Source organism: Lithobates pipiens, unplaced genomic scaffold (assembly GCF_037356315.1).
Source record: "Lithobates pipiens isolate NorthernLeopardFrog02 unplaced genomic scaffold, aLitPip1_a1.2 Scaffold_41, whole genome shotgun sequence".
NCBI classification, from domain to species: Eukaryota; Metazoa; Chordata; class Amphibia; order Anura; family Ranidae; genus Lithobates; species Lithobates pipiens.
The window spans coordinates 1,575,660-1,595,153 of NW_027507861.1; the positions used below are offsets into that span (position 1 = coordinate 1,575,660).

Below are 19,494 nucleotides of genomic sequence, written 5' to 3' on the forward strand. Positions count from 1 at the left end.
GGTGTTTGACTCATCCCTAATGATAACTATTCATGCTCTTTATTATTGTATATATTAGATAGATGGTTAGGATATAAGGCTGATGTTTATATTTCCCTCAATTGTTTGGGTGGTATACCACACATAAATTGTACATAATGTCTGATATTTATCTGCCTTGTGTGACTTATGTATATGTTACATATGTTTATTTCATGTGGTACGCCCCTTGTATTACTTTTATTATCACTCCTTTCCTTGTTTCCCCACCCATCCCAGCTTTTGCCAGGACATTCACTCTCAGGCTTGAAGGCTCAAATTATTATTTTTTTTCTGCGAAACTTCGAGATGTAGTTTCCTAGGCAGGGGGAGGATGTAGCACCCTGATGTTTAGGCAGGGTTGCTCTTAAATTTATTTGCCGAGTGATAGATGCCATGGCCAATTGTTAGGGGCATAGGTGTGCACACAGGGTGTGTCGGGTGTGTCTGTGCACATCCTAATCACCTCATGTGCATTAGCATTATCCAGGAGCAGCACCATGTGGGTGGTTGAGGGTGCCAGTGGCCAGTGTAAATGCCCCCATTATATTAAAGTCTAAGTTCAACCTTAGGAACACATTACATCCATATTTAGGGTGTGCCGTAAAATACTCTCAATAAATTGTCTCCCACCATCAGAACACCCTTTCTGTGACAGCATGTGGTGTTCATGTGTGTTTGAACTTTGGAGTGCACACCCTAATGCAATAGGCTGCACACACCTATGGTTAGGGGTCAATTGATCTCACCATAATTCTGGAATTGCTGCACCTCTCTCTTCTGGAACTAGGTGGCCGGGTACCTGATGGCATTAGATAAGACAAGGGCATTGCAAGGAAAGATTAGGAATAGATATGGTGTCTCAACCAATGGGCAGGAATTTACTTGAATCCCTTGGCCTGCTGGGAGAGCCTATTTATTTGGTGAGGTCAGGTGATCGGTGTTCTGTGCCACCTGGATGACTGTCTGGGTGGATGTGTGTTGTTCTTCCCCGGTCTGCTAGGCCAGAGCCTGAGGCCTATCCCGGGGACATCTGGCTGCTAGTCTGTCTGAGGGCCTATCCAGAAACAAGAGAGCAGCATAGGGTTGGGATGGCGGCTTGCAGTCCAACCAGAAGTGACGGTTCTGACAGCTGGAGAACCAGTCATGGACGGAGGTAGAGGGGAAGCTTTTGCCACTAAGGGACCATCCACCTTATTACCAGGGACTAATGTGAGTAGCTGAAGCAAGTACCAGAGCAGCATTCTCACCAACCGGGGACAGTGAAGAATTGGGAAACTTCACCAGGTTTCAAGCCAGGGACCCAACCAGCGGAGGTGATGCTTGCAGAGAAGTCTTGTGTGTCAAGTCAGAGACCGAGCCAGCCAGCGAGGTGACACTTGAGGAGTATCTGTGAGGGCCAAGCTAGGGACCCAGCAGGGAGGCGGGGGAGACTCTTGAGGAATATACTGAGTGAGAAGGTTGGAAGAGCTCAGGGGTTTCAGTGGCGGTGGATCAACAAGTCCAGTGAGAGAGACTGGGAGATCAGTGGAGTGAAGATCTACAAAAGGAGATTGTAGAGGAAGTAAAGAAGTTTGTTACAACTTGTGTTAGAAACTGTTATAAGACTGTTGCCATAGGAGATGGCTTCCTTACTCGTGCAGATGTGGTGTCTTGCTGGATGACTTTCCCTGCACCGCTGTCTACCTATAGAAGTCTCAGAGTCTGCTAAATAACATTGCAACTACTAAGGGTGTCCTGGCCCCAACCCTCTCTCCCACAGTTCAGTTCAAGAAACAATAAATCTCTTGGCATTCAAGAAGTGTCTGGTGCCCATTAATCTACTTTATCTTGCACCCACCATGTCTGATAACCCACTCTGCATAGAAGGATGTCAGCTGTGCCTAACTCTGGAGGGTCTCATTAGACCAAAGGGGGCCCGGGACCTTACTACATTATAATTGATGTCATTTTTATTATATATTCAGAGTGGAAACCTCAGTGATTCTGAAGTTGATGTTAAAGAAGAGATAAAAGAAGAGGATGATGTGGAGGATGGGGTGATGGAGGAGTCAAAGTTCCTAAAAGAACACAAAGATCTGTACCAGGACACCATGGTGGAGACATCCAGCTACATGAACCCCCCAGAGAGATGTCACCATCCTCTGTATTCCCGGGATTCCACACAGGAAGATCTCACCATCCCTCATTATTACAAGGTTGGTGGGATGGAGCATCTAGAACATGGATGGAGATGTGTGGATTTTATATCTGTGATGTCACAGTAATAAATCTTCTATCTTACAGATGATATTTTCTCTCATTTTCCTGATTTAGAGTGGAGATCCAATCGATATAGAATTTGAGGTGAAATCAGAAGAAGAAGAGAGGTATGTGAGGGATGATCAGCAGTCTATGGAGGAGGATGGAATAACAGGGACACTTATAGAGGAGGACACTCCTACAGAGATCAGCACAGGTGGGTCATTAACACGAAATACATTCCTCCACCCATACTGCTCACTGATTGGTCCAGAGTAGGGCGGGGGCTGGGTGATATCAGCCTGTAATCCCCTGGTCACTTTCCTGAGCTGTGTTCCCCGTCCTGTATTCCTGGATTTCTCTCGGATAATCTTCCTTCTCTGTGCTGCAGACACAGTTCATGTATCTAGGATGGATTTATGGAGATTCGGGGGGTTCAGCTGGCAGCAAAATGTTGATTTTCTCTATAGGTGTTGCTTGTCTTAGACATCTGGGGATTGTGTCTTCGGTCTTCTGTCCCATCCCCGGATCTAGCGAGATCTCTGACAGAGGAATTCTCCCGGGGTTACTAGTTCTGTTGTTTGCTGGCAGTGCCGGGTGGAGGGATATGTCTGTATAGCAGAGGTAGGTAACCTTAACGAGGTGGAGATCTACCTGAACAACATGGATGAGTCAAAGATCACCAGGCACAGTATTGCCCAGTGTCACCTCCTCAAACCTGAGTTATCCCTCTAATTGCCATACTACTGTGTCACAATAGTGTGCATTGCACCGCAATCATGGGTGCAAATCAGGTGGTGAGGAGGCAACATATCACCTCCTCACCACCTGTCAACACACACTTGGATCGCTTTTCAGAGGAGCAGCAGTGTACTGCCTGCCAATTATAACCCATTTAAGTAAATAATGGCATCATGGAGGAGCCCCACAACTTCATGCTTCTGTAAGGTCCAAGGGGTTAAAGCAGGTGGTGAGAAAGCAACAATGCTGCCTGCTTTAACCCCTTATTTTCTGTACTGCACAAGGTTGCAGGGCACTTGCAGAGCGGCCTCATCCACTTGAATGGGTTATGCTTGGTAGGTGTGACACCCGCATACTATGACACCCACCAACCATGTCACCCACCAACCATGACACCCACCAACCATGTCACCCACCAACCATGACACCCACCAACCACCAACCATGACACCCACCAACCACCAACCATGACACCCACCAACCACCAATCATGACTCCCACCAACCATGACACCCACCAACCACCAACCATGACACCCAATAACCATGACACCCATGAACTATGACACCCACCAACCATGACAATGCATATAACTCCTGTTGCGGCTACGACATGTGGACACCCCCGGCCACTTCAGGTAAAATGAATGTGGTTGGGGCAGGGGTGATAAAAACACATCTTTACTATGGGGTTTTCCCACCCCCCAAACTACAAATGTAAATGAACCCTTACTGTTTTGAGTCCCCTATAAGGTGCTGCAGTTTACCTGCACCACCTGTGCAACGCAGTGCATCTGCAACTTTCCTGGGTTAGCTGCACTTTGCCATAGACTATTCTATCCTGCAGTTGTGGGGCATTTTCTGAAAGCGTATCAAAACTCCTGCATTCAGAAAGTGCAACAAACCCCCAGGATATAATAGAAGTCTATGGAAAAGTGCAGCAAACCCCCAGGAAAGCTGCAAGTACACTGCCCTGCACCTGCGGTGTGGGTAAACCGCAGCACATCACTGTGAAAGCAGCCTTATACTAATATGCTCGGTGTATTGCTTCACACTGACCTGAAGATCTCTTCCTTCTGCTGCTGGCACCACTCTGGAGACCACTAGCCTGGATTAGAGGTGGAGTGCAGTTGGTGTCACTCCGCATGGCACTGGAGGTGGCACTACAGAGGAGACATCGGAGGGTCAGCAAACCCAGACCGAGATCTACCAGTCACGTGGTCGTAATCTACAGGTTGCTGACCCCCGCTGTATAGTCTCAGCCCCGAGACAAGAAGAACTCTCCACATAGTATAGATCTATAACATCTCTCACTTTATTACATAGAAATATCGGTCACACACATCGGTAGACATGCACAGTATCTCCTCAGCACTCGTTCCAGCCGCAATGGGCGTGATGACGTTAGATTGTTATGCTCCGCCCAATGTGCTGACATCACATCAGGGATTGGATCTGTGATCAAGCCCCTGATGACCTCATCTGTGGTGCATTTTTTGTATAAGATTTAAAGGGCCAGCGCTGCATATTTTGGAGGAATTCTGTTATACCTCATATCTGGGTATTATGTGAGCAGCTTCCTGATTACTTATTTCATTTCAGGGTGGAATCAGATTATAGTGGTTTGATTTTATATCTGATGATGTGATTGGAGGACAGACTTTTACATATTGATAATAATGTGATAACATCCTCCAACTTTGGACCCTTAAACAGAAAGTGATAATGAGGGAGGGGTCAATAACCCAATGATGGGGGTCTTCAGGATCAGTCCAGTCTTCATCTTGGTTGTTCTCCCCCCATCCTCACTCTCTGACCTCTGGTGGGGCTCAGCCCCGCTGTTATTCATGACTAAATCAGGGAGTTCAGGACTTCTTGTGTTGGGAAGATGGCAATGAGTGATAGAGGGGGAGGGGACACTCGTCCTATAATCCCCTCATCACTGTCACTCCTATAATAGACAGTTCTCGTTGTGTCCTCACTCTCTGACTAAGGTCCATGAATAAAGAAATGATCTGGTAGGAGATCAGAGGACCCATTTACTAGTTACCTTGAGGGGGGAATTGTAAGATCCTCAGAGACAAAGCTGCCTGATGTGGGCGGAGTCCTGGTTTAGGGGAACCAATCAGCTCATGTCTAGTAATAATCTTTGTATTTCTATTTTAGTAGATGGACGGGAGATGAGGAAAACCTCAGAGGATTGTCTCACTTTGTCTCCAGACTGTGAAGTAGAAGATGAGGACATCACACAGTATAGTCCAGGAGAAAACCCGACCACCTCAAATGTCCATCCGGCACCACACAGTGTAGATGGACCATCGTATTCCTCTGATCCTGAGGAACCTCAGACTGTGTGGGACGGGGCCGTCCTTCCAACAGAGAAGAGGTTTTCTTGTACTGAGTGCGGGAAGTGTTTCCCTTCTAAATCTCATGTTATTGTGCATATAAGATCTCACACAGGAGAGAAACCGTATTCCTGTCCTGAGTGTGGGAAATGTTTTTCAAACAAGTCCCATCTTTACACACATCAGAAACTTCACACAGGGGAGAAACCGTATTCCTGTTCTGAGTGCGGGAAGTGTTTCCATTATAAATCCAAGCTTAATGAGCATATAAGATCTCACACAGGAGAGAAGCTGTATTCCTGTCCTGAGTGTGGGAAATGTTTTTCACAGAAGTCCAATCTTTCCACACATCAGAGATCTCACACAGGAGAGAAGCTGTATTCCTGTCCTGAGTGCGGGAAATGTTTTTCGCAAAAGTCCCATCTTTCTACACATCAGAGATCTCACACGGGGGAAAAGCCGCATTGCTGTCCTGAGTGTGGGAAATGTTTTTCAGACATGTCCAGTCTTTACAATCATCAGAGATCTCACACAGGGGAGAAGCCGTATTCCTGTCCTGAGTGCAGGAAATGTTTTTCAAGGAAGTCCCATCTTTCCACACATCAGAGATCTCACACGGGAGAGAAGCCATATTCTTGTTCTGAGTGCGGGAAATGTTTTTCAGAGAAGTACAATCTTTCCACACATCAGAGATCTCACACAGGGGAAAAGCCGCATTCCTGTCTTGATTGCGGGAAATGTTTTTCGCAGAGGTCCAGTCTTTCCACACATCAGAGATCTCACACAGGGGAGAAGCCGTATTCTTGTCCTGAGTGCGGGAAATGTTTTTCACATAAGTCCCATCTTTCCACACATCAGAGATCTCATACAGGGGAGAAACCGTATTCCTGTTCTGAGTGTGGGAAATGTTTTTCAGACAAGTCCAATCATTACAAACATCAAAGATCTCACACAGAGGAGAAGCCATATTCCTGTCCTGAGTGCGGGAAATGTTTTTCGCACAAGTCCAGTCTTTCCACACATCAGAGATCTCACATGGGGAGAAGCCATATTCCTGTCCTGAGTGAGGGAAATGTTCCTCACTGAAGTCCTGTCTTCCTGCACATCAGGGATCCCACACAACCCTTGAGGTGTATTAGTGACTTGAGTGCGGGAAATGTCTTCTATATGAATGTTGTTGGACATCACAGGTCTCATGTGGGGAAGAAGCACACCCTGATATACACCTCAGATATACTCCATGGCTGATCTCATCATATAAGAAGCAGGGGGATATATTTGTGGGGAGTGTGTGAAGGGGGTGTGAGTCCCTGGATGTCCTTTATTATTGGCACGTGCACAGGGAGGACTTGTCTCACAAATATCCCACTTATATTGTGTTTTATCACTCCATGTCAATGTGATATGTCTATCTAAACAAGGAGGGACAATGTCACTTGTCATTTGTAACACTTTGTATTTTGTAACTGATTGTTCAATATGAGAACTTCCAATAAAAATGATTAAAATATAAAAATGGAGTCATTGCCTTTCATTGATATGTGATGTAAGCTTTGCAAACACTCAGTGTTCTCATTTTTTTTTTTTTGTTTCAATAGTTTATTGAAAGTTTTGTAGAACAAATAAAATGTACAGATAGTAAAATACAGCAATAAATGATCTTATAAACAGCAAATTTCTATTGCGGTTGGGAGGTAAAACAGAGGTGTAGAAGGTTTATCTATGTTTGAGCATTAGATAGGTTGTAACCGTAGAGTAGAACATCAATGTAAACGTTAATAAGGATAAGAAAGACCCCCTAGGGCTCACATCCTATTCTGCTGTGATATACTCATAACAGGGGTGTTACATTTCTAGGTAGAGGATTTATGTTGATGAAAACCCCAGTCACAGGGAATGTCGGAAACCAGTTGGGATCCAAGGTTTATTTAACGTAAAACAATCCGTTTTGCATCAAGTCTCTTTCATATCCATCCACCCCTAATGGGAGATAACTGTGGACGGAGGAGAACTGCCGGTGAAGGAACTGAGGGGTTTATGAGGAGACTTGACGAGTTCTATTATAACCATATGGAATATCTATTGTTATTGAACATTAGTCTGTGTATCGATGATAACATTAAATGATTACATTGTGCAACATGGAGGGGAGGAGAGAGAGATATGGGGAGGGGGAGGGCGATTGTCGACAGAAACTGAGGTATATAAATGGTGTATGAGGATATAGAGAGGGGGTAAGAGGGAAGGCTACCTGTAACCTTTCTGTAAGGTAAAGGAGAGAATAAGGATGGGGAAAGGAGGAATGGGGGAGGCGGCCCCCAGACAAAGCAGCACAGCTATTTATCTCATTATCAGATCAGGTTGAGGGTAACAAGTGAGTAGTGGTATGTTTTGTGGAGGATCAAAATTGTATCCAGCATGCCCCGGTGTGAGTGAATTTGGAGTGTTTGTCATGAGCTTGATGTATATGCCCTTGTACACACGATCGGAGATTCCGACGGAATGTGTACGATTGGAGCATTTTGTCAGATATTACGACTGTGTGTGGTCTGCATCCGACTGTTTCCGTCGGAATATGAGTCGGACCAAATTATCCAACTTGCCGGAAATATTTTTCGACAAAATCTCAGATCGGACATACTCCGATCATGTGTAGAGAATTCCGATCGGACAAAGTGCCACGCATGCTCAGATCAAATTCCTACATCAAAGCTATTGGCTACTAATAGCGTGAACATAGTCCCGTCATAATGAAATAACATCATCACGTTCTGAACAATCGGATTTCCGACAACTTCATCTGACCGTTTGTATACAACAGTTTTGGACAAAATCCGACGGATTTGGTTGTCGGAATCTCCGACCGTGTGTACAAGGGCTGTGTGTGGTATGCATCAGACTGTGCCGTCGAAAAATCCATCGGACCAAATTTTCCAACTTGCCGGAAATATTTTCTGACAAAATGCTCCGATCGGACATACTCCGATCATGTGTAGAGAATTCCGATCGGACAAAGTGCCACACATGCTCAGATCAAATTCCTACATCAAAGCTATTGGCTACTAGCGTGAACGTAGTCCCGTCATAACAAAATAACGTCATCACGTTCTGAAAGATCGGATTTTCCAACAACTTCGTCCGACCGTTTGTATACAACAGTTTCGGACAAAATCTGTCTGACAAAATCCAACGGACAAAATTCAACGGATTTGGTTGTCGGAATCTCCGACCGTGTGTACAAGGGCTGTGTGTGGTCTGTATCGAACTGTTTCCGTCGGAATATCAATAATAATAATATGTTAATATACGGCAGGAGATCCGATGGAAATAAATAGTAATCTGCAAAAAAAGAAAAAAATAATTGATTCTAACAGTCTGCAGGAGATTTGCAAAAAAAGAAGTGAAATGGTTGTTAATAGTCTACAGGAGATCTGCTAAAAAAAGAAATAGATGCTAATAGTCTGCAGGAGATCTGGTGAGAAAACCAAATAGATACTAATAGTCTGCAGGAGATCTGCAAAAGATGAAATAGATGCTAATAGTCTGCAGAAGATCTTATGGAAACAAAAAGTAATCTGCAAAAGAAATTAAAAATTAAATAGATAGTATCTGTATTCTATTATGTTCTATTGTTTTTCTAGTCTATTTTCTATTTCATTTCTAATCTTTTCTATTCAAATTCGAATTCATTCTATACAAAATTAGAATGTCGGAAAGAAATATATATATATATACATATATATATATATATATATATATATATATATATATATATATATATATATATATATATATATATATATATATATATATATATATATATATATATTTGTGAATTCATTAAGGAAAAATAATAATAATACATTTAATATTTACTGTCAGAGAGCCTGGTAACATTAAATCAGCAGACCAAAAGGACCACTTTCCCCTCCCATCAGAATTAGGTAACCAATTTATATAACCCATTGGAAAGCTGGGCTGCGACAAACAAAAGTCTCAAGCTGACTAAGACTGACGCCGCAATCATTTTTAATTCAAGGAAGACTTAAATAAATAAACCTATTGTATTAGAGAGTGAACAGATATCCTAAAGTCAACCTCAATATGGACTCAGATGTCAATGAGACAATGACTAAGATACGAAGTGGAGATCTACCCCAACAGGGCAAATAAGACACCTCCATTAGAAAAGTAAACAATGGGATTGTATACTGAATGTTCAAAGTTCATTTGAGACACTGTAAGGAAACACTGAAAATTGTGTATATTTTTACATCATGAATATACGTATATTAGAAGCAGGGATATGATATCTTACTATAGTACAGATGTCTCAAAACATGGTGTGAGAGGAATATACAAATCAGACATATTTCAAAAATACTTCAAGTGATTAAAACTGTATGTGATATTTGTGGGTCAACAAGGAGATATTGTGGTTGGGTATCTAGTGATCTGGGGAACTTTGTCATGGAGAGATTATATATGAAAGTGTAATCATAAGTAGAAGTGTTTTAGCAACAAATTAGTATTATGAAAAACATATAATCATGATTATAACTGTATAAGAATTTAACCTATGTTTAGATAAACAAATATTGATTGGATACCCGAATTATAAATGTATCCATATAGATAATAATTGTATGTGATATTGTTTGATATATATCTAACCTGGGTCCTTTCTAAATGGACTAAAGATTAACAGATATACATTGATATACATATATATCACCATTTTATGCAAGTGATTATTCAAAATTATGTTAAGCGTATTTTATATTATATTATCATTCCTGAACACTCCAGATATATTTGTTAGAACATATATAAACAACTAACGCATATTATAGAAATAAAAATATTAACTTAAAGAAATAAAACACCAAACACATGTGAGACACCTGGTGGTTGAAGGTGCTATTACCTTAAAATCACGAGACTACTGGGAAAGGTGATCATTAAGTCTGCCTGCCAATAGGAAAGGGACACATACCCTCTGGGCAGAACTTAGGATAATTTTATGATCTTTTTGTTTAAGAGGATATTTCAGAAACTAGAGAGAGAGAAAAAAGGGGAGAAAGCTCGGAGGAGAGCTGGGGGGAGAGAGTCAGGGGGAAGCTTAGGGACCCCCCTGAGAAGGGACACTGGAAGACATGCATGAATACACATTTTTACATTCATGAAGATCCCTGCTCCTTGGAACTCGGAGGTCACACAAAGTAATTCCTCTGTAAGAGAATCCATGTTGAAAGCCACGGCAGCCATCTTAAAATTCCTGGTAACCAACAATCCACACTAGTAGCCAATCGGAATGGGTAAATATACCACATTGATAAGTATATGTTTATCATCTATTCTATGTTCTCTTAAATATTGATTTTTTGAATATTCTATTATTGAAAATATTTCTCCCGAATCAATAACCGCCTTTTAGATTTTTCTCTAAATTTTATTTTTCATTATAAATTAATTTTTTGCATAGATGCCAATTTTATTGATAAACAAATGTCTAATTTATTTCACATTATTAACCACTTACTTACCTGCAGTATAGTAACGGTTGGACGTTTGAAATACAGACATTCTGTTTAATTGTCAATTATCAAAAGGTTATTGATTCTACCGAGAAGTGATAATGGTGATAATTGTGTCCAAGGTACTACTACGCCCAGTTTGAGGGTGTTTCCATAAATTGTCAAAATGATCAAGTAATGCAATCTGTATTTTAATATTTCATGTAAATATTTGTCTTTTGTCAACCAATAAATGTAGCTATTTTGTATGATCACTCGTCTCCGTAAATAAGTTTCAGATGTATAGACTGTGTCATATAGATTGATTCTGTATCTTAAAAATATCTTCGTTAAAAATTACTTAGTAAATATCGTGCGGGAAAATGTCCTTAAAAAGCACAACATATATAAATGGAGGCACTGCTGAGATAAGGTCGATATTTTGTACAGGATCAATCTTAGTTACGGTGGTGACAGAAATAATATTTTGCATGAAATTATTAATTATTAATTTTTAAAATAAAAATATTTTTGCCAAGAAAAATGTCTGGTCAAAGTGAATTTTATGTTGATGGGGATTATCAAGAGTCAGCCCTTAGTGGTAATATGAGTACTCAGACAGAATGGATACAAGTACAGGAAATGTTGGATTTAATGTAAAAAATTAACATGATAAATCATGCCGAAAAAAGTTTGTCTAACGAAACTGGTCTAGAAGCACGCATTGAAGGCCTTATAAACCACGCCCGTCAATTAATAAAAGACGTGTGGAACGTGGAAGGTCAAAGCGTTGAACTCACAGACAGCTCATCTGAGACAAAGGAAATAGAAAGGCCTGATCACATGCATTTTGAATTAAGCACTAACCTGATGTATCTTTATAGTGAGTTTAAACGTCAATGTACTCAACAAGAGAGTGATATCTTAGAATCCCAGTCCCATTTAATAGAAGGGGAATGTGAGCTCACTAAAAAGCTAAAGGAGATTAATGACAAGGCAGATTATTATGATGAGTCTATAGTGACAATGATGAAATATGAGACAGAACAGATGCAAAATAATGCAATAATGCTGGACGAATGTCACCAATTAAATAAAGAGTATAAACAATTAAGAGAGAAGGAGAGGTTTTTACAGGAAACCCTAATTAAAACAGAACAGATGCAAAATAGTGCAATAATAATGCTGGACAAATGTCACCAATCAAATAAAGAGTATAAACAATTAAGAGAGAAGGAGAGGTTTTTACAGGAAACCCTAATTAAACAATCAGAAATAATAAACAATATAAGAGAGGAGAAGGAGAATTTTCTGCAGAAAAACGAGTCTCCTGACGAAGGTTGCCGAGTAATAGGCTGTGGAAATTTAAAACGTTGCCGAGTAATAGGCTGTGGAAATTTAAAAAGTTGCCGAGTAATATGCAGTGGAAATTTAAAAGAAGAAACAAATCAGCTTAGGTCAGGACAGGAATCCCTAATTAAGCAACCAGAAGAATTAAAAGAACAAGGGAAGTGTATGCCTCAGGATAACGCTCAGATGCTTAACCCTGAAAATATAGAGTCTGACAATACTCCAAAATCTGACTCTCAACCTAAAATTTGGGAGTTACATAATGAAAAAGAATTAGAAAAAGAAACCATATTCTACCCCAAGCCATCTGTAGAGCAAAGGGGGGTAAACATTGAACCACCACATGAAAGTATGCCTAATCAGTTTTCTTTGGGATCAGAGAAAAATACAGGCACCCCTAAACAGGACGCCTCAGAAATAATAAAATTTTTAAAAGATGCTGTCCCGGAGTTTAAGGAAGAGGGATCCATGTGCATTATTGACCACATTGAGATCTATGAAAATGCTTTATCAGTTTTAGGCCTAAATGATGACCAATCTAAGACTCATTTCTTACTGTGGGTATTTGAACCCAAACTCCGTCCATTCTGCGAAGCTGTAATAAGTCTGTTGGGTACTGCCTGGCAAGCAATTAAAAACGTCTGTCATCTAGGATTTGTCCCGCACAAAAATGTTAACGCAGCTAGAGTGGATATACACAATATCACATGTACCAGTGATCAAAGCCCCACCGAAGTTATGGCTGTGCTCAAAGGTGCTGTCCACTTAGCAGAAAAGGAGCCAAGTTATAATAAACTTGGGTTTGAACCCATGTTCTTCGAGGCCCCGCCTACCCACATAAAAGTGAATTTAGCGAAAGACTACAAAGGGGGGTGTTCACTGGAGTCTTTGGTAAAAGAGAGTAACAATTTGTACTATATCCAACAAACTGGTGAAAACAATGGAAGGCCTGAAAGCCCTATAATGAAATTTGTGGATGAATTTTATGTATCTTCTCAATCATTACAGTCCAAAACCAAGAAAAAGAGATACGCTGATATAGTCAGAGAGATGCTACCGAGTCTCCCCAGCGGGAAACCAATGTCCCCACCCATCAGAAGGGGGGAGCAGAGACCACCCTTTAGAGGGGGAGTTCAAAGACCACCTCAGGAGTCTCATCCAAAGGATCCAGACCCGAGGTTTAGGAGAAACTATAGGGTATATCTCCAACGGGTCAGATTTAAACCTAAGGGTAGACACCCTTACCTTTACCGGTGTAATTGGCTTTGGGGGCCTACACGGGTAAATAGGGAGAAACTACAGGGTAGGACACCCCAAAAATCCCCAGAACAATAGGGAACAACTAAGGCCCAGACAACTATCCCAGAATCAAGACAATGTTTCTGATGGGGATATGTCTGATCAAACTGAGCCAGTAGTCCCCAGAAAGTACAGAAATTGGGTCCCACGACCCAATTCAGATCAGCCTGTAAGCAATACGGAAACCAAAATAGACAAAATTATGGATATGTTACACGGTTTCATTCCTATACTGAATGTGAATAACACTTCTTCCAGGGGCAAATCCTGTGGCCAGCCCTAGGGCCACAGAGCCTTTTAAGCGCCTATGTTAAAATAAATCAGAGGAATGCACTGAATAAAGATATAGGAAGCAGAGGTTCTAACACCATGTTTTTCCCCAGGTTACAGTAATGAGGATCCTGAAATCCCTACCGAGGGATTGTGGTTGTTAGATATTAATTATTCTCCTATTTTTCAGTGGTCACTTCATTCCTCTGACATAAACAGGTCACTCCAAACAGCCCAATTTCAAGAAGTCATCAAAGACGGTAATTCCAGAGGAAGACCGAATCCTAAAGACACTAATATCAGGAGGCCTAAATGGTTTGATATTTTGGTAAAAGATGAGGAGTCACCCGCATAAGGTAGTTTGATTGCCTCAAATGAGTTGTATTGACACCCCAAAGGGGGGAGATTTTATCTGTTTTATTCCTCCCAAGTAGAAGGTTGACTATGATGTCAAATATTTTGTTACTGACAGTAAGTGTCACATGTCAAACTGAAATGTTTTTAATTGTTATTATTCCAGAACCGCTACAATTAAGAAAAGAAAAATGGTTCTGAAGAACATAAGTCAGTCAGAAATGTCTGGTATCCACAGATATTAATAAATGGCCTCATGATAATGAGCCCTGGAGCTTGGTCTCCCATAGCAAATGTGTCATACATTGTCTTGATTTCCAGAGTGTTTAGTTAAAGGACTGATAACACAATGGGAAAGAGGAGGGCTGTGAGGAAGCCCAGGATACCAGCTTGACACTGAGATCTCAAACACAGATCATGTAAAAAAAAAAACGTATATATCTTTTCTCATGGAATCCATTTTCCTTTACAGGACTAAGATGTACATGAGCCGGTCAATAGAACCGAGAGTCCAACATGTGTGAAACATCCAGAGAAGGAACCGTATGAGGGATCCAGGGACACCACTGATGGCCAGTCTACATGGACGGAACCCACCAGGACGGCCAAGACTAAAGGTGCCCGGAATGATCCATTTCCCGCCAAACAACAGATGATGGCCCTGAGATGCACACATCAATCACAAACCCATTTTGTTTTTCAAAGAATTACACCCATCTGCAGGTGTCTATACCTCTTCAATATATATATCCACAATCCGGATCCATCTTCACAACTCAACTTACAAGGCCCGAGCGAAGCCATATTTCTTCAACCTGTCGCATTGGTGAAGTCTTTCAAACGACTTCCGGCATTTGAACACTTCACAAGGGGGGCTTTGTTGTGAATTCATTAAGGAAAAAATAATAATAATACATTTAATATTTACTGCCAGAGAGCCTGGTAACATTTAAATCAGCAGACCAAAAGGACCACTTTCCCCTCCCATCAGAATTAGGTAACCAATTTATATAACCCATTGGAAAGCTGGGCTGCGACAAACAAAAGTCTCAAGCTGACTAAGACTGATGCCGCAATAATTTTTAATTCAAGGAAGACTTAAATAAATAAACCTATTGTATTAGAGAGTGAACAGATATCCTAAAGTCAACCTCAATATGGACTCAGATGTCAATGAGACAATGACTAAGATACGAAGTGGAGATCTACCCCAACAAGGCAAATAAGACACCTCCATTAGAAAAGTAAACAATGGGAATGTATCCTGAATGTTCAAAGTTCATTTGAGACACTGTAAGGAAACACTGAAAATTGTGTATATTTTTACATCATGAATATACGTATATTAGAAGCAGGGATATGATATCTTACTATAGTACAAATGTCTCAAAACATGGTGTGAGAGGAATATACAAATCAGACATATTTCAAAAATACTTCAAGTGATTAAAACTGTATGTGATATTTGTGGGTCAACAAGGAGATATTGTGGTTTGGTATCTAGTGATCTGGGGAACTTTGTCATGGAGAGATTATATATGAAAGTGTAATCATAAGTAGAAGTGTTTTAGCAACAAATTAGTATTATGAAAAACATATAATCATGATTATAACTGTATAAGAATTTAACCTATGTTTAGATAAACAAATATTGATTGGATACCCGAATTATAAATGTATCCATATAGATAATAATTGTATGTGATATTGTTTGATATATATCTAACCTTGGTCCTTTCTAAATGGACTAAAGATTAACAGATATACATTGATATACATATATATCACCATTTTATGCAAGTGATTATTCAAAATTATGTTAAGCGTATTTTATATTATACTATCATTCCTGAACACTCGAGATATATTCGTTAGAACATATATAAACAACGAACGCATATTATAGAAATAAAAATATTAACTTAAAGAAATAAAACACATGTGAGACACCTGGTGGTTGAAGGTGCTATTACCTTAAAATCACGAGACTACTGGGAAAGGTGATCATTAAGTCTGCCTGCCAATAGGAAAGGGACACATACCCTCTGGGCAGAACTTAGGATAATTTTATCATCTTTTTGTTTAAGAGGATATTTAAGAAACTAGAGAGAGAGAAAAAAGGGGAGAAAGCTCGGAGGAGAGCTGGGGGGAGAGAGTCAGGGGGAAGCTTAGGGACCCCCCTGAGAAGGGACACTGGAAGACATGCATGAATACACATTTTTACATTCATGAAGATCCCTGCTCCTTGGAACTCGGAGGTCACACAAAGTAATTCCTCTGTAAGAGAATCCATGTTGAAAGCCACGGCAGCCATCTTAAAATTCCTGGTAACCAACAATCCACACTAGTAGCCAGTCGGAATGGGTAAATATACCACATTGATAAGCATATGTTTATCATCTATTCTATGTTCTCTTAAATATTGATTTTTTGAATATTCTATTATTGAAAATATTTCTCTCGAATCAATAACCGCCTTTTAGATTTTTCTCTAAATTTAATTTTTCATTATAAATTTATTTTTTGCATAGATGCCAATTTTATTGACAAACAAATGTCTAATTTATTTCACATTGTTAACCACTTACTTACCTGCAGTATAGTAACGGTTGGACGTGTGAAATACAGACATTCTGTTTAATTGTCAATTATCAAAAGGTTATTGATTCTACCGAGAAGTGATAATGGTGATAATTGTGTCCAAGGTACTACTACGCCCAGTTTGAGGGTGTTTCCATTAATTGTCAAAATGATCAAGTAATGCAATCTGTATTTTAATATTTCATGTAAATATTTGTCTTTTGTCAACCAATAAATGTAGCTATTTTGTATGATCACTCGTGTCCGTGAATAAGTTTCACATGTATTGACTGTGTCATATAGATTGATTCTGTATCTTAAAAATATCTTCGTTAAAAATTACTTAGTAAATATTGTGCGGGAAAATGTCCTTAAAAAGCACAACAATATATATATATATATTATAAAACCACTATCTTCCGAAATTTTAATTTATTATATAATGATTTTGATTTTAATAGAAAAGATTTTAATAGAATATAAAAGAATAGACTAGAAAAACGATAGAACAGAACAGAATAAAGTATAATATATTCTATTCTGTTCTGTTCTATCGTTTTTCTAGTCTATTTTCTATTTTATTATAATCTTTTCTATCCCAATTTAAAATTAATTAAAAATTTGAATTCACACTATTCGAAATTCTAATTGATTCTATTTTAAATTGAATTTCAGAAGATGGTTGTATATTCTTTCTATTTTATTCTATTAAATTATATATTTTTTCTAATCTTATTTGAATTAGAAATTTTGGAAGATGGTTAGTTACTTATATACATCTGTCACATCAACTTCTCATACTTGCAGTGTACAGTGCAAAAAAACACACACATCTTATTTCATTTATATTTATCACATCGATCAAGTTGTCAGCATGCCTGATTAAAGAAGTCATGGATGTCGATTGCAAGGCAAGTACATATGCTGTATGTCATTGTCCACTTGCCACGTCACCTGCCACAAGTCGTCGGGTCCCTAGCACCAAGTGACACACACACAAAGATACATTCATACAATCTTCATTTCAAGAATAAGAAACTTATTGATGCTATTTTTATATTCTACATTTTGACATAATTTTGTAATATTTTGCTATTTTTATTATTAAATCAGTTTTGGAGTTTTTACACGAGAATTCTTTTTCTTGGAACTTTCCTCATCAATATGAATTATTGAAATATAGTTATTAATACAGTAATAACTCAAATTATTACAGTGGCGAGCCTTTGCCAGTTTCCTTTTGTCCAAATATCAAACTTTTTTCAATGATTTCTCCTTCTGCTTGCCGAGAGGGAATACAAGCACAAACATTGACTACTGAGTCAAACTTCAGAAGAAATGGAAAGAGCATATTTTTGGCATCATTGAATTGAACTTGGAAAAAAGTAATTATCAGAATTGGTGAGACGTTTGCGCACACGCAAGAAAATTCTGTTTCTTGATGACGTATTTTCCCGCCATGAGAGGGAACACGTGTTAGATGAAAGAAATCGTTCTACATTGGTAAGTTATGGATTTTATTGATGAATTGTCGAATGAGAGTAAATTAGAATTTAAAAATCTGTCAAAGTTTGTTAAAGATGATGAATTATGATGTTACATGTTAAATGAATGTTTACCGGCTAATATCAAAATACAAAAGCCACAATTTACTTTTAAGAAATTCAGTAAACAGGTTAGGAATTTGATTAAGTTAATTTAAAGTTTTTGATACAAATCAGGAGATCCTGAAAGCAATGTAGTTGGTACAAAAGGGAAAATTAAGGACAATAGTTTATGTACTAATTGTCAAATTTTGACTAAACAGATAGATGATTTGCAGAGTGCAATTCAAATAAAAGATATTCAGTTGTCTGAGAGCAATAGTAATGCAGACTCTATGCAGAAGTCTTTTGTACAAGATATGCGGTTTATCGAGATTGCTGACCAAGAACGGAAAGGTTTGTTTAAACCAAAATGATCTTTTGTACCAGTTAAGCGGTCTATAGGCCAAGACCCTGATGAAGATGCTGATAGCACAAGTCTAGACAGACGAAAGCAAAATGGCGTTCAAAGAGTTTCCACGTGTAATGCCACACCCAGAGATTATGAGATACACGTCACAGGCGGAACTAAAATTTCAGAGCAGACAGGAAATGTTATTTCCATACATAGTACACAAAGGAAAACTTTGAAAGTAGAAAATACAGAACATATTTCTGAGCAATTTGTTCTTTCTTCTTTAAACAATAGTTTGATTGATTTGCCTTATGCCTCAGAAGTCAAACAGATCAGCACATTGACTGTTAATGACAGTTCAATCAATATGACAAACAATGGTGAAAATGAAAGAGATGGATTACTTCCATCACCATCAGGATTTAGGAAAAAAGATTCTGAGTCCTGGCCAACATTAAAATATGTGACATCACTTATAATAGATGAAGGTGGAAGGCTGTGGTTACGTGGTTTATTAAATGGTAAGAATACTAAATGGTTAATAGATTTAGGATCTGAACTCAGTTTAACTAAAAACAAATTACTTGTGAATATTGATTCTCCAAAATGTAATTTAATCCTTTCATGACTAAGCCTATTTTTGACATTTGGTGTTTACAAGTTAAAATCTGTATTTTTTTATAGAAAATTACTTATAAACCCCAAACATTATATATATATTTTAGCAGAAAATATAGAGAATAAAATGCAATATTTTATGTCACGCGGTATTTGTGCCGCTGTGTTTTAAACACAACTTTTTGGGAAAATGGACACTTTCATGAATTTCATAAAAACAAAACA

The 19,494-nt window shown here is 39.1% G+C and overlaps 3 protein-coding genes across 3 annotated transcripts in view; all 3 read left to right on the forward strand.

The window, feature by feature from the left end:
- Positions 1-19,494, forward strand: part of LOC143956783 (uncharacterized) — a 312,193-nt gene that overhangs the window by 267,663 nt on the left and 25,036 nt on the right.
- LOC143956743 (uncharacterized) lies at positions 138-2,646 on the forward strand. The gene is made up of 3 exons (XM_077466932.1): positions 138-170; positions 1,986-2,216; positions 2,335-2,646. Exons 1-3 carry the CDS (start codon positions 138-140, stop codon positions 2,536-2,538), a joined length of 468 nt encoding a protein of 155 aa, XP_077323058.1. The 3' UTR covers positions 2,539-2,646.
- On the forward strand, positions 4,749-6,729 carry LOC143956781 (uncharacterized). The gene has a single exon (XM_077466959.1). The coding sequence runs from the start codon at positions 5,093-5,095 to the stop codon at positions 6,428-6,430; it is 1,338 nt and encodes a 445-aa protein (XP_077323085.1). The 5' UTR covers positions 4,749-5,092; the 3' UTR covers positions 6,431-6,729.

Bases quoted from the DNA above. Each gene is read 5' to 3' on its own strand.
- LOC143956743 (XM_077466932.1), top strand. From the start codon at position 138: ATGTCTGATATTTATCTGCCTTGTGTGACTTAT. The intron at 171-1,985 runs GTATATGTTACA...TTATATATTCAG, and splicing joins ATCTGCCTTGTGTGACTTAT to AGTGGAAACCTCAGTGATTC. The intron at 2,217-2,334 runs GTTGGTGGGATG...TTCCTGATTTAG, and splicing joins CCATCCCTCATTATTACAAG to AGTGGAGATCCAATCGATAT.
- LOC143956781 (XM_077466959.1), top strand. From the start codon at position 5,093: ATGTGGGCGGAGTCCTGGTTTAGGGGAACCAATCAGCTCATGTCTAGT.